This window comes from Malus domestica, chromosome 09 (assembly GCF_042453785.1).
Source record: "Malus domestica chromosome 09, GDT2T_hap1".
NCBI classification, from domain to species: Eukaryota; Viridiplantae; Streptophyta; class Magnoliopsida; order Rosales; family Rosaceae; genus Malus; species Malus domestica.
In genome coordinates this window covers 32,277,876-32,293,767 of record NC_091669.1, presented here as the reverse complement: position 1 = coordinate 32,293,767, position 15,892 = coordinate 32,277,876, and the positions used below count along the sequence as shown (strand labels likewise).

General features: G+C 35.2%; 2 protein-coding genes across 2 annotated transcripts; one reads left to right on the top strand and one right to left on the bottom strand.

Moving 5' to 3' along the window:
• Nucleotides 1-910: 910 nt before the first annotated feature.
• LOC103411816 (benzyl alcohol O-benzoyltransferase-like) lies at nucleotides 911-3,060 on the bottom strand. Its single transcript, XM_070804528.1, has 2 exons — nucleotides 2,568-3,060; nucleotides 911-1,980 (listed from the first exon to the last, which is right to left on the bottom strand). Exons 1-2 carry the CDS (start codon nucleotides 3,015-3,017, stop codon nucleotides 1,033-1,035), a joined length of 1,398 nt encoding a protein of 465 aa, XP_070660629.1. The 5' UTR covers nucleotides 3,018-3,060; the 3' UTR covers nucleotides 911-1,032.
• Nucleotides 3,061-11,476: 8,416 nt separating this feature from the next.
• Nucleotides 11,477-13,238, top strand: LOC103444179 (putative transcription factor bHLH086). Its single transcript, XM_008383099.4, has 5 exons — nucleotides 11,477-12,085; nucleotides 12,358-12,465; nucleotides 12,560-12,625; nucleotides 12,732-12,797; nucleotides 12,899-13,238. Exons 1-5 carry the CDS (start codon nucleotides 11,600-11,602, stop codon nucleotides 13,022-13,024), a joined length of 852 nt encoding a protein of 283 aa, XP_008381321.3. The 5' UTR covers nucleotides 11,477-11,599; the 3' UTR covers nucleotides 13,025-13,238.
• Nucleotides 13,239-15,892: the final 2,654 nt, after the last annotated feature.

The window sequence follows — 15,892 nt, the reverse complement described above, 5'->3', positions numbered from 1 at the left end:
GACAAAATACCAATTGCAAAGTTTTGTTTGGCAATATGGCCACCAAAAGCAAAAAGTAGTTCCCTTATTGATGAAAAGCTTTTAGTAACGGGAAGTGTTTTCCGCACTCATTTGTTGCGTATGCACGCTTTCTTTGTTTCAAGGTTTTGGATTGCATGAATCAAAGGAAGCAAACATTCAAAGGTGGGGATGATGGTTATAAATAATGCTCTCGTTGAGAGTTAAACTCAAGACCTTCGCTTGCTAAGCAGGCGCTCCATCCAAGCTATAGGAGCCCATTGGCTAGTTGTAAACAGTAACTTTTGCTCTTCATTTTCCTTCAAATTCATATTCATATCATGTCCTTGGTCCATTGGCTAGATGTGAGTAGGGGTGTTTATCGGAAGGATAGGATCACTATTTTTAAATTCAAAATTTTCGATATGTTTGGAAATTTTAAAATTGGAGTAATCTCAAAGATTTTGAAATATATTTCGAACATTCATATATTTTATGATTTTTTGAATATTCTATAATTTTTTTGTACATGCAATTTATTGTTTTTTTTTAATATTCAATTAATTTTGTAGTATGGTAGAATGCTTACCCTATTTAATATAAGTGTATGTTTAATATAAAAACAATGAACAAAATGTAACTGAAACTAACAATAAAATACAAAATTTGATTATAAAGTACGTATTTTGAGTAGATAACTATAAAAAAAAAATCTCAAAAAAAAAAAAACACTAAAAATCAGAATATTTTCTGAAGTTTTTTATCGGAATAAGTTGGGAACACTTCAAATTTTTTTGAATCGGAGTTGGGAATTATCGGAATCTTTAATTATATTACAATTTTCATCTCAATATATTCGGATTCAGAAATTGTGTAGTCCTAAACATGAGCATAATCACATTGGGCAGAATAATAAATCAAGCGGAATATCGTTATTTCGAAAAATCAAGCTACATCAAGTATCAAGTGTAGTTTTTGGAACTTGATCTTGTATTTCAGAGATGAGGATAATAATATGGGAATCTAATTTGTCCCCTACAATGCAGAAATGTGTATGGCAGAAGAAATACCCCTGTCAATCTCTTTCCTTACCTCTTCATGGAACTTGTCCAATGACTCCACAGGTAGTGAAACCAGAACCAACACTCCTTCAACACCCTCTTCATTTTTGTGCGCAATAACTGAAGTCACCATTCCAGGTACAACCCCAGTTCCAGCTCTTGCTGGTCCACCATACACACCTTTCCCCCAACCAAAATCCATATCAACAAACCGCAATCGGGTCATGTCCGAAACCACAAACGTCCCTTCCGAACAAAACCCTCTACGCCCATTCATCTCAATGAAATCCAAAACCGAAGCTCTATACTCCTCCCCAACGACGCTCTTCTTCGCTTGTGAGATCAAGTTTGAAGCATAAAATAGCGGACTGTTGACTAGTTCGGCTGCCTTTGCAATTGCGCATGGGAACACGACAGCGCATCCGTAATAGCCGTTGGGAAGGGATGGCTTGGATCGAAAACGGGTATCAATAGGGAAGAGAAGCCTTGTAGTGGATTGAGGGCTCATTAGGGTTCGAGTCCTCACCCTCCATAAACACCCCGCGATTGCATCAAAGGAGGGACATCTGGGACTAATTTGGTTTTTGAGAGATGATATGTCAGCCTGAGAGAGGAACAGTGATGTTTGCGCAAGAGATTTGAAGTCGCTTTCTGCGTAAGAAATGGTAGGATCATGATTAGTACTACTAGTTATGTCATACTCATGGTGGGGGTAGGAGATGGTGGGAGGTGACCTGGGGTTGAGAGTTTCTCTTCCCCAAGATGGTAACGACGATGGAGCAGTTCGAGTTGGATTCAAGCAGAATTCTGAAACGGCTGTCATGAAGAGGTAAGCGCCATAGGCATCACAGATGCAGTGGTTGAATGTGTATGCTAACACAAACCCTCCGCATGCAAGCCTTGTGACCTGCCAAGTGACATGAAATTTACACATCAATGGAGGGAAGAAAAATTATGTGCACATCCTTTTTCTTTTAACAAAAAAGGATTTTCAATAGAGCAAAAACAAACAAGACAAACTAATTAACTTTTCTAGTTTGTATAGATATACAATCCAAAAGTTGTGGAGCCAACTCCACCCGTTCCCCCTAGGCAAGGGGGTTCGGGGTGGCTAGACAGGAAAGAGTCCAATGTATACGTCTAACCCTTCCCTCATAGTGTATCGGTAAGCATACATATATATAATCAGTAAACATGTGAATCACATCTCTAATAGATATGAAACCCATTTATATACGTGAGGGGTGAGCCTCACGTTTCTTCAAAGTTTGAATCAGATGAACTATTACATATATATATATATATATATATATATATATATGCATGACCGCGTGATAGTACTAAGTAGTAGAACATTCCAGTTAAAATACAACGTGTATGAACAATGTGTGTTTTCATTTTGACCTTTCTATCGTCGATTGACGAAAATCGAAAGGGAAAGACATTCCCGACATGGAGCTATTTCATGACGAGGATTATGTAATAACTTAAATAGCCATCGTCACAAACCTGCATGCGAAGCAAAGGTGAATCGGTGATGAGGACGCTACCCCATAAATCATCCACAAGAAAACATTCCCATTGTGGAAATGGTGGTTTCGGTCCACCTTCAACTTGATGCAGTTGTGCTAGTTTGACATTGGCATCGCCTTCACGAAACACCACTCCCTCACCACAACAGTCCACAACAAGCTTACCCTTATCGGCACACCGGAGCCTCCCGGCCACCGGATAGTAGTAAACGAGGGCCTTGGCCAAGGCCTGTTTGATCATCACAACTGGATCTTTGGATGACGAGGCTAAGCTTGGGGGATAGAAATGGACGAATGGTATGTGGTTTCTTAGGCCTTTTTGGTCATCAATGTTGGATAAATATTTGAATTCTCTAGGGGTTGGTTTTTGAGGTTGAATTAGCTCTGATTTGCTGACTTGCACATTGAACTTCAACATTGGTGCCATTTGTAAATTTATAGTGTGATGGATAGATGGCAGAGAGAGTGGGTTTTGGATTGGAGGTAATGAGGTGGTGTACCCTAGCTCTGTCCTTATATATATAGTGGAGATTTATAAGTGTAGCCTTCATGCAAATATTCATTTCAAACGGTCAGCTCTTTTTTGTTAACCTCGAGTGAATAAAGGGAACCAGAAAAAAAGCGTTTCATTGCTTTGCATGCCCATACTTTGAACCAGAAAAAAAGTGATTCCGACACAACATATACTAAAATCTGGTCGCATTTTAGTATATAGTATCCGAATCACTTCGTAAGATTTTAGAACATATACTAAAAAATGTACTCTACGACCCAACTGTTTATTTTTTAGGTTTCTCCTCAAATATCATCTCGACAAAAAATCATCATAATCCAAAATCATATGACTGCTGGATTAAATGGTTGGGATTTTATTGTTTCTTATTCTTTCATTTTCTTCACTAGAAATGAATGTCTTGATAGTTCTGGATTGAAATATTGATGGTTCCGTTAACATTGTGTTCCTGATCCTCATATATATAATGTTTTAGGTTTTGTAATATAGAATGACGTTATACATAGGGTGATGACATCAAATTTCTTGGGTTTTTCAAATGTTTTTTATCTTTCCAATTTCTTGTATAGCATGACCTCTATCATAAATGATACAATGTTAACGGAAGTTTTCCTCATTTCTCAGAAGATTGCTTGGCGTAAGAAGTTCTTTTGGATGCAAGGCTGCAACTCCTTTTATCCGAACTAACCTAATCCATCTCTTTTCTGTTCTTTTGGGGTGAGAGGGATGGGCGTGGATTCAAGCAACTAGCTTAATAAAACAGAATAAAGATAAAATCAGACTATTGCGTGGAAGTTTTAAATTATTCTTTACTTCTGGTGAGGTCAAGAAACTCCCTAGCTGCTGGCTAGCTAGTTTCTTTGTTTTGTGAAATCAGAAATAACCGTTTAAATGATCAAGGATAGATGTACAAGAAAGGTTTTGTTAAACAAAACTTTTTTTTGTCGAGTGTTCTACCCAAATTCTGGTAGTGGGTATACGACCAAGAATTTATCACGTGATGAAAACTGAAATATCATATATAATCTTTACACAAGTCTACCGATAGAATGTATAAGAATGTACCTTTTAAAAGATAATTCCAAGAGGAAAAACTAGCAATACCAAATACTCTTAGAACTTAATGGAAGGATAAACTTCCATCTATGTGGAGAATTTGCATATCTCATATTTTACGAATAAGGTATCTACTCTGTAGAAAATTAATAATAAAAACTGTTTAATTTCTTAATCTTTATTTGAAGATTCTTTTTTAAAAAAAATCATTCGAACTGGAAATTGTTTATACCCAAATGAATTTGCTGCTGAACAAACGAAAGCTAGTTAACACTAATTACACAACAGCTAAAAATCAACTCGGTATGGGTTTCTTTTCCCTCTTGATTGAATGACTTAGTACTAGATGAAAGACTTGATTGATCAGAAGAACCAAAACATTATTGTTATTTGGAACTGGTATAGGAGGAGACACTGATGAAACAAGTAAGGAAGAACCAATATGTGGATTTTTGGACACTAATTTACGGTTTCGAGTATTTTGGGTTGCATGAGTTTGGTTTAGGATTATGCTTTAATTTGGTGAAGTGAGCAATACTTAGAGCACTTCTAGTGTAGGAAGGCCCCCCCAAGGCAACTGCCAATTGAATCCCCTCCAATGACTAGTAAATGCCCTTAATAAACAATAATTGCTTTTTGCATCTTCATCCCTGAACTGAATAGTTATGACAATAGACAATAAAATATTAGTATTTTTTATTTTATAAAATAATAAAAAATAATTTTATTTGTAATTTCGGATAGGATTTTTAATCCGTCTCGTTGTGCCACATGTCATTATCTGAAAGGATAATTTTTTGTGATAGATTTCGATAGACTTCGCTAAATTTACATAAATACACCAAATAAAAAAAACACACTAAATGAACTTAAGTTTTTTGAGCTTGTTTCAATTCCCACTAGTGCTCTATCAAGTCAATTTGTCGGGCTTTGTGATAGTATGAGGATTGAAGTGAAGTATATCGTTGAATGAGCCTTTCATTGTAACATCCATCCCTTTCTAATGGCTCGTGTTGCACCGGTTCTTCAGTGGTGTCATGAGCACAATATATTTGTGTTTTGGAATTGTTCATCGTGTCTGGCTCATATTCATCAATGACATCATAATCATACTCATCTTCCACAATTATGTTGTGAAGAATGATACACGTCATCATGATGGATTGTAGTGACTCTAAATCAAACAATCTGGCAGCACCCCTGACAATCACCCAATGAGCTTGGAGGATATCAAAACAACGCTCCACATCCTTCCTTCACCCCTCTTGACAGCTTGCAAAGTGTTTTTCCTTTTCACTTGCAGGACGTGGCACTGTTTTGACAAATGATGTCCACCGTGGGTAAATGTCGTCTGCTAGGTAGTATGCTCCGTGGTACTTATGTCCATTGACCTAATATGTGACTTTTGGTGCATTTCCTTGCAGGAAATCGTTGAACATTGGGGATTGGGCAAGGACATTGAGGTCATTTTTAGCTCCCGGAACACCGAAAAAAGCTTGCCAAATCCATGTATCAAATGATGTCACCGCCTCCAAAATGATACTTTCTGCTCCTTTTTTGTCCCCATAAGTTCCTTGCCATGCACTTGGACAGTTTTTCTAGGTCCAGTGCATACAGTCGATGCTTCCAATCATGTCAGGAAAACCTCCCATCTCACCCTTCTTCAGAAGCCTTTGCAAGTCCATTGTCATAGGTCTCCAAAGGTACTCTTTGGTGTAGATAGATTCGATTGCGGAGCAAAACCTCATCAAGGACTCAAGAATGGTTTATTTACCCATCCTCAATTTCTCATCCACTTGGATTACAGATGCTCCATATGCAAGCATCCGCAAGGCAGCAATAATTTTTTGCTCAGGAAGGAGACCCATGACACCAAAGGCATCTTTCTTTTGCACAAAGTAAGAATCATGGTTGCAAATAGCAATCATGATTTTGTTGAACAAATGTCGTTCCATTCTAAAACGACGTCTAAAGTACGTATCAGGGAATGCACTGTTACGGACAAAATAATCGTCCAAGAGATCTTACCTCGTCGTTGCCTGCTTCTATCAATGTTTGCGGAACGGCTGGGCCTAAAGATCTCAGCCACATCTTGGATGACTCGACGGGAATGTGAGGCTCTTTGGCTTCTTGCTTCGTCATCTCTCCTTCTACGCTCCTCATCCTCATCCTCTTCTATTTCATTTTCGCCCCCTGGAGATTGAACATTTCTTCCCCTTGCTTAAACAATTATTTCTCTTGCTCATCGATTTCCCACAACATCCTTGGAGAAGACATTGTAAGAAGGAAGCATATACTATGAATAAGGATAGATATTTTGATTTTGGTGTGTGATTTCTTAGAATGGATGGTGAGTTATAAGGAGGAATAATAAAGGATGGAAACAAAAGTATATAGAAACTTTGAGAGAAAGATTAGAATATGGTTGAAAGTATTTGAGAAAATATGAAATTGTGGTGTAAGGTGGAAGATAATGATAAGGTATTTATAGAAAAATAAAATCTTTTTTTTTTAATTTTTTCAGATTTTTATTAATTTTTTACATTTTTTATTAAATTTTTATTAACTTAATTAATTTTTACCGTTGGATTAAAGAAAATTTGAAATCCAACCCTTTAGATTGTGCCACGTGGCACAACGGTAACAAATCAAATTTTTTTTCCTTTTTTCTTTATTTAAAATTTTTTTAAAGGCGAATAACGTGGACCGTTGATCTGGAATCCAATAGCTGAGATTGTGCCACGTCATCCAGCCGTTGGGGGAGGTTTGAATTTTTTTTTTACCGTTGGAAATCCAATGGTCCAAAAAAATCCGTTGAAATCCAACGGCCTTGAGGGTGCCACGTGGCATCCAAAACAGTAACATATCTGAATTCAAACCGCGGGCCCCACCGACTGAAATCTAGTTTGTGATGCACCCCTACGAGCGCGTACGGTGTACGCGCTTGACGCAAATTTTTTTATAACATGGCTGATGTCATCCTAATGTTAGCCTTGCATTAGAGAGCCCTCAAGCACTCAGGCCTTGGACTTGTGCATCCCTTCTCACACGGACCCTTCCTTAGCACAATCGCCCACGTGGGCTGGAGCAAGGAAGGGAAGGGATTAGGTTAAAGAGGTCCCCTGTCCACTGGAGTTGCTATTACACTTATGTGGTTTTGTTCCTCCTTAAGTTTTACTTTTGAGATTATTACTTTTATATGTAATATTTTTTACTTGTCAACGTCTTTAATGTACCGTTAAAATTTATCTAATGAATATTATTTCCTATCAACCTATATAATAGAGATAATATAAGATAGAGGGGACAAATTCAATCTTTACCAGCTCTGACCTGTGCTAAACATATAATTAAAGAATGATTAGAAACTTAAAACTGCCAGATGGAATCAATAAATAGTCTTCTTAGAGGTTATGGAATTAGGATTATGAACCATCAAGGACTTAAGGGAAAGGGCATTAAAATAAGGCTTATTTTTCTAGTACTCTTCACTAAATTTCACTTTAGTCTCTACGTACTCTATATTGACTCACTTTATCACTTACACACTCTCTCTATATTCCACTTTACTACCTAGACTCTATGTTGTCTCACTTTAACACCTGCACTCTTTTTCAATGTCTCACTTTACCCTCTTTCATCAAATAAGTGAAAAAGAGCCGTTAATTGTGCCAACATAGCATGGACAATGTAGTCTTTTCAACTATATTAGTAAGACCCATGAATGCAAAGATGTGGAAGAAAACTCAAACCAAGGTTTGGTTTCTCAATGTTAAGAAAATTAAAGAAGAGGATAGCAATAGATGCAGAGATTCTCCCTAATAATTGTTGCAAAAACATCCAAAAACATTGAAATTGATTTGTGAATGTTGAAATTCAACTTTCTCTTCTTATATTTTTCTCTTAATCTACAGAAATGAAACCCTAGCATGAGCTTAATCCACCTCCATTAACCATGGGTTCCACTAACATCTCACATACCGCACAACCAACGTAGTTGAAAAGATTAAATTGTCCTTGTCACCTCAATGTAATTAACGACTCTCTTAACTTATTTGACGAAATAGGGTAAAGTAAAACATTGAGGAAGAAAAAGTTAAAGTGAGATAATATAGTATAGAGGGTAAAGTGGGACACTAAAAAACAGTGCAAGTGGTAAAGAAAGATAACATAACATATAAAGGTACATGTATCGTAACTGAAAATAAGCCTCAATATAGATCTTAATTATTGGATATATAGAGAGAGATATGATCTGTTGTGTAATAAATAGATGTTGATTCGGACCAAAAAGAAAGTGAGAGGTTCAAGGTAAGGAACAAAACAATCTCCTTGAGACAAGGAATTTTCTCTTCTTCCGATGCCAGCTTAGGGTTTCCCTTTTCCTCCCCCTATTGTCTTTGTCAAAGACACAACATATGCATGTGGACCATGATCTTCAATGGGTTTATAAAACATATATATACAAAAGGATGCCAACTTTGTTTGACAGGCAGCCAAATGTTCAGCGCATGTAAATATTCTTTACATGTTATTTGACTTGAGGGAATGCTTAGTTTAATTTAGTCTCAACTTGTATCAAGATGTGGGATACAGGCTTTCAGTTGGGCAGTTCACTTACAACTAAAACATGTCATTGATGAAAAAGACTCAAAGACATGACGAATTCACTCTCTTATACAAAACGTTTGACATTGTAGGGAAACCAATATGCATTAGTGATTTTGCTATCTCAGATCATAAAGGAAAGAAAATATAGTGTATCTTCTGGTTACCACATCTCAACATATCCAAACATCGAAATTGTTGAAGAATGCAATTTTTTTAACAAAAACTTGATAAAATAAAGGGAAAATTAGGTTAACATCCTTCTTTTTGTTACTCCATTGATTAAAATCCTATTCATTTTCAATTTTTGATCAAGGTCCTTGGGTATTAATAACATCATTAATTATTTGAATAATAAAATATTTTTATTTTTAAATATATTCCTTTAATGTTAAAAATGTTACAATTAGTATATTTATATTTATGGCTAAATTTTTTCATCATATAATTTTATTTTTAGTTTGTACCTATTTTTAATTTGCAAATATTTTTTAATTTGTACCAATTTTCTTTTCATTTTTAATTTGTACCCATATATTAGTTCCTTTTTGTGCCCATATTTTTTAAAGTTTTATTTGTGTTTGTACCCATGTATATACTGTCACGTGACATTGTATATTTAATCAATAATAGAAAAATTACATATGGTATATTTATGTTTTATGCCTAAACTTTGTATCATATATTTATATTTTTAGTTTGTACCCACTTTTAATTTGTAACATTTTTTTTTTAAATTTGTAGTATTTTCTTTTTATTTTATTTTGTACCCATGTACTAATTTCTTTTAGCGACTATATTTTTAAAAATTCATTTGTATTCATAAATTTTAATCTTTTATTTGTACCCTAATTTATTTCTAATGTACCCATTCTTCTTTATTAATGTACCACTTTGTTATATGTGAAATGTACCAATTTTTTTGTAAAATGTACCAATTTTTTTAACACTATGGATACATTCTTTTGCCATTTATTATTTCTTATTTTTACATATTTTTTATCCATTTATTCAATTAAAATGTTTGAATTTTTTTATTGTAACCGTTTCTAATAGTATTATAATGAGGGATTTTAAATTTATAGGATTATAAATCTCATAAAATATCAAATAATTAATGTCAAAACTATAAAAATATAAATATTAATAGTAATATAATGAGGTGTACAAAGTCAAGGGACCTTGATCAAACTTTGAATAATATTAAGGTTTTAATCAAAGAATGTTAAGGATTAGGGACCGCATCCAAAATATCCCTAAAATAAATTACAACTAATTATATTAAACAATCTCATTTATGTGAAGGTGTTTTGGATCTGGTGGCTCTCCCTTAGTGTAGCGGTTCTAATGTTGAGCTTAGGTTGGGATTTGTTTTGCTGCTGCGAGTTTGAAACTTTTGCGTTGCGAAGCCTTGGTCAACACTTTGTTAATTTCTCCACTGCAGCTGCCTTGGTGGCTGCTGGCAAGGCGTTCATGGCGGTGGCAACAACATTCTGCCGCCATTGTAAGATAGGAATTAGGGTTATGCTTACTGTCTTTTTTTTATCTACTGGGTCTGTTTAGCCTTCCCAATTTGTTATCTATTTATTTGGTTGGTTGGCTTTACCCAATGTTATATAGTTTAATGAATGATGCTCTTTTGACAACAACAACAACAACAAAAATACATTTTTATTTATAATTACACTGATACATTTTATGATAGAAATCAAACTTCTACCGAACTTACTAAATTGGAAAAATATCAGTGTGACTAGTGGTGGGGCGCTAACCCTACTTTGAAATATTGACTGACAATTTGGCTTTAGGCGTACCGAAGGGTTTAAAGTTGAACTTGAGCTTCGTAATGGAGAAGAAAAACTAAAAACCAGATAATACCCTAATGTAAATGGCCATGCAATAACTGTATCCAATTCAGTGACCAGCATATATTTATATAACGAATGCATTATTATGTATAGAAATAGAAATAGAATATAAAAAATTGTATTAAAACAAATAAAATACCGCCGGAATCCACGTGCCGATGGGAGAGAAGGGGAAAGCTGGTAGGAAGCTACGTTAAAGTGGTCCAGGTTCCGGAGGAACGGTGATATATGAATTCTCAATTCTGGGAGGAATCTCAGCGACGTGGGATGGCGAAAGATCCGGCGACCCTTCTGCTGCATGCTTTTCCTCGGAGAAAAATTATCTTCTTCTAATCTTCTCCCTATCTAATTCCTCACTTCTGCCAGCTAACAATCCCAATACAAAATTATTAATTAATTATTATTTATAGCAATATTAGTTGTTGTTCTTTTATCTTTATAGAACGATATTCTACTCTAACGAGAGAAGGATATTCTACTCCAAGGGAGTGATTTAAGTTAGGCAGTATAATGAATCAAGCACATAACTAAGTATCGAACACAACACAAATATAATACGTCATTGTTATCTGTAAGACGAGAATTTGTGACCTTTCACCTATAATCAAAGATGAACACCGTACAAACATCTCAATCTCCACAATATTAGTTAATTTATACACTTTTCTTGTTCCCATGAGCAATGTAATTAATTAGACTTTGCTAGCTAGCTACTTCCAGTGTCACACATTTTAATTATTTATTTAATTAATGATAATTCAATCAGACCCATAACCAATGATATATATATTACCTTTTAGTTTGAATCCCTACAAATAGGGTTTCCACTCTTCGTGTCATTCTGCATATGCGTGCCTAGCTAGCTAACTACTTGATCAGCTAGTTTAGTAGTTTACTTTAGCCTCATTCTACTCTCTCTCTCTCTCTCTCTCTCTCTCTCTCTCTCTCTCTCTCTCTCTAGAAATGGCACTAGCCAAGGACATTAGAATATCTACTCCTCATGACTCATGCACTCATGAGTCCCTTCAAGTTTCAGATCTTTCTGATGGATTTGTGTTTAGAGCCACATCTAATTACCAACCTGATCATCTCATTAACTTCAAAAGTGGGTACTACAACAGTGGTAAATCTTTGCTTAGTTTTGATAAAAACAAGCAGAGTTCTCAAAGCATTTACTTGAATAGTAGTACCAGCAAAGACTACTGCGATAGTGATTTGTATCATGGTAGTTATAGCCAGTGGAATCAGATGGCTGGCATCGGTGACCCACGTCTTTCGGGCGATTTTAGTTGTTTACAGACGGCTAGCAATTACAGCAGCTCCATCCCCAATACCTCAAAAGAAGATCATGGCGATCATGAGGCTTATGCATGGTTACACTCTGAAGCATCTGATAGCTTCCAGGAACCGGACGAGCAAAAAGCGGGGTTTCACAAGCGTCCCATTACGGTTAGCCCCCCTTTTTCTTCTCTTAATTTGTTCCGAAAATTAACTTGGTTAGTCGTGCGATACGAATTCTTATTGAACAATTTAGCATATGTTATGTTGGATAAATGTCTATCTCGACTATTTAATATATCAAGTTGATTGTTGCTAAAATGTGCCGTCTAGATTAACAGTAGATTTTTGCTAAAACGGAAGTTAACATTGTCATGTAACTTGTATAGTTTCAATTGTGCACCACACATAATGGCCTTGATATAGAAGAAATTTGTTGACAGGGAGAGAGCATGCAACCTTCAAAGAAGCAATGCACTGGTTCAACTAAGAAGCCCAAACCCAAGTCATCAACAAGTCCCTCTAAGGACCCCCAAAGTATTGCAGCCAAGGTTTGTTTGTGTTGTAGTTTTGATTCGTTGAGTGCAACTTAAGCAAACTATATGAAATGGAATTTATAATAATAAAAGAATATCTGTCTTTCAGAATCGAAGAGAGCGGATTAGCGAGCGGCTTCAGATATTGCAAGAACTGGTGCCCAATGGCTGCAAGGTGGATTAATTTCTTAACTAGCTTATGTATTTTTCTTCAACATATGAAATAATGTCTTGTAAAGTTGGGGTTTTCAAGTTTATATTATATTTTTGTATATTTGTAGGTTGATTTGGTCACCATGTTAGAGAAAGCGATCAGTTATGTTAAATTTCTTCAACTACAAGTCAAGGTGTGACATCAAATATATAATTTCCTTGTAAATTAATGTTTCTATTGCATGCCTTCAAATATATACTACAACGCTTATATGTGTGAGATTTGATGATTTAGGTGTTGGCAACTGATGAATTTTGGCCCGTTCAAGGTGGGAAAGCTCCTGATATTTCTCAAGTGAAAGAAGCCATTGAGGCCATCCTCTCATCATCTCAGAGAGACACAAGTTCAAGCTCAAAGTAATTATTGAGTGGTACTTCAAATAGCTAGAAAAATATGTAACAATAAAAACAAGAACAACCATATATGTAGGCAAAGAAAAAGCTGTCTTACAGGGAAGTTGGCAATGAATTAACAATTACAATTTGTATTTTTCCTTTAATTATGAAAATGTTGTGATCTAATTAATTATGCATCTTGATCTATAAGTAACTGCATTAGTGCCATTCATAGAGAATCCATTTGTTTTGTCCTTGATCCATATTTTAGAAAAGAGACATGGTCAACTACCGATATACTTTTTCTTTTTCTTTTTTTTTTAAAGGAGACAATTGTTGGCAAGTCACAGTTATCCACTTATTTCGAGCCCGGAGAGGCTATGGAAAATTTCATCATGCATGTGACCACAGTCAAGTAGAGGGAACAAATACTATACGTTAGATCTATATAATCTAACGAAACAATATTGGGCTACTTAATGTTAGGAAGTGCATGCATGCTAGATTAGCCAACTAGTCCAAGAATTTCAGTTTACTTGAAATATGGTCCATGGACTGATCATTTCTAAAGAGTGGAGGAATTAGTTAAATAACCTTGAAAGTCATACTGTTAGATTGAGCCTAAGTTTATGAGGCCCAAAATATATGTCTAATAGAAGAGGCCCCAAATGATCTACAATTTTTGCTTTTTTTATTGGTCATATTCCAAAACTTGAATTTATACACTTGCCAAATCTAACATTCTATTTGACCCAAAAAAATATCTAATATTCTATTTGAACTCATATTGATTTGGATTTCACATATATGTATTGAAACTTCGTAGATTTACAACCGAACTAATTGGATAACGTATTTCGATGTAAGAATTTCTATTAACCAAGTTACTGAATATCGTACGGTTTTTTTTTCATCTTAATGAATAAGTGAATAAAGTACATTTCGTTATTAAAAAAATAAAATAAAAAAAACTAATGTCTCTCTTCTTCTTTTTTTTTTTTATCTAGATGTGGGTTTTCTGGACACTACAATCTAGATTTGTTGATCAAAAGATTCAAATGGTTAGGATCAAAATCCTATTATGTTTCTCAAAGTAAACTATCACATACCTAAATTTGCCTAACCATAAGGAAAAGATGCCAAAATGGAAAAGTCACCAAACATCGAGATGAACTCTGAATTAAATCCTAAAGATGTCGTGTCATTGGATGAGTCCAATTTAGATTTTTACTTTTGTTATTCAACTAACTAGAAACATGGACCGCCATCTTTTGATAAAAGTTAGTCTTAGTTTTAACTATTTGGAACATGATTAGGATAGACATTTAGTGTGCCAAATAGCCCAATACACCAATGGTTTGTTTATTAAGCCGTAATTAGAATGACTCGTTTACTAAGCCGTAATCAGAATGAGATGATTGAATTGATGAAGAGGAAATGAGATGGAATAAGAATCAAATTCCTATTGAAACTGTTTACTAAGATTTTCTGAAATCATAGTAAAAATAATATTGAACTGTATAAGTTGTTTACTGATTCACATAAATCAGAATAAAAATCAATATGATTACTAAAATTGAGTCGGCGGATGAGTTGAAGTGAATTGGTGGTCTTGCGGGTGTTATCGTCAAGGTGTAAGGGTGGTGTCGTGGTAATGGTCAAGGTGTAAGGTGTAAGGGTGGATAGGTTGTCGCAGGAGGCAGTTCTGGTGACCCATTGGAGTTGGGTCGGGGAAATTGGGGATTGGGGATTGGGATTGCGGGTGGGATTGGGAATGGGTGTGGAAGTGGAAGTGGAAGCCGCGGAGGAAGAGGAGATGAAAGTGTGTTTGGGAAGGGGTTTGGGGAAGGATTGTTTGAGGATAAGGAATGAGTGGGATAGGAGAAGGAGGTGTTTAGGGCAGAGGGAAGGGAGAGGGAAGGTTCTGCTGGGCAGGGGTTGGTGGTGTTGGGTTGGTGCCAAGGGCAATCTTGAAATTTTAAAAATATGCGAACGCATAATGGGGCGGAAAACTTCATCCCGATTTCCCTAATAACCTAGAATTCAAATACCACCGAATTGTAGGGGAAGACAATTATTCCAAATTTGCGTGAATGAATTTTTAATTTTCTCAATCTCTCAAAATTCATTTTTGCTTTTTGATTTTTTTTACCCTTACATAAACGTGTCACAAGTGTAATATTACAATTGGTTAGAAATTTGAAAAAAATAATAATTAAACTAATTGTATTATGACACTTGTTGTATCGGACTGTGTTTCAATACACAATTTTCCCTATGATTTTTTTATGATTAAATAATTGTTTTTAGTAAGAGTTACACTATTCCAGTCTCAAATCATGCAAACCACGTGTTCCCATGATCAGCCAAACATTATCATCCGCACAATAAAGTTCCCAATCGCATTGTTTCACAAAAAAGAAAAAAAAGGTTCCTAATGACATGATTAATCGCCAAACCACTGCAAAGACGACACAACGCACACGCCTGTAACTTCCAGATATTTTATTATTTTATAAAGTTAGTACTGGCCAATTGCTGCACTGATTAGGATTTTATTCCACTGCATTTCAAGTTCAAACTTGTTTGGTATAAATCCAAATAATTTAACCTCCCTATGCGATTGTCGCTGCTCGTTTAGAACTATTTAAAAAAGCACTTTAACCTGAAAACACACTTTCAATTAAAAGCATATTAACCTTTTTAAACAAAATATATAAGTGCTTCAAATCATCTCTAACTCTCGGGTTAAAAACTAAAAATTTTAACTCAAAAAATTTAGGTTTTAACTAAAAAACAGTTTTTTTGCTTCAAGGGTTCTGAGTTAAAATTTTAGTTCAAGATTATTAAAGAATGAATTCAGGCTAAAATGATTTTTGTTGGTTTTTTTTTT

Bases quoted from the DNA above. Each gene is read 5' to 3' on its own strand.
- LOC103411816 (XM_070804528.1), bottom strand. From the start codon at position 3,017: ATGGCACCAATGTTGAAGTTCAATGTGCAAGTCAGCAAATCAGAGCTA. The intron at 1,981-2,567 runs GTTTGTGACGAT...ATGTGTAAATTT, and splicing joins CACCTTTGCTTCGCATGCAG to CATGTCACTTGGCAGGTCAC.
- LOC103444179 (XM_008383099.4), top strand. From the start codon at position 11,600: ATGGCACTAGCCAAGGACATTAGAATATCTACTCCTCATGACTCATGC. The intron at 12,466-12,559 runs GTTTGTTTGTGT...TCTGTCTTTCAG, and splicing joins CCCAAAGTATTGCAGCCAAG to AATCGAAGAGAGCGGATTAG. The intron at 12,798-12,898 runs GTGTGACATCAA...TTGATGATTTAG, and splicing joins TTCTTCAACTACAAGTCAAG to GTGTTGGCAACTGATGAATT.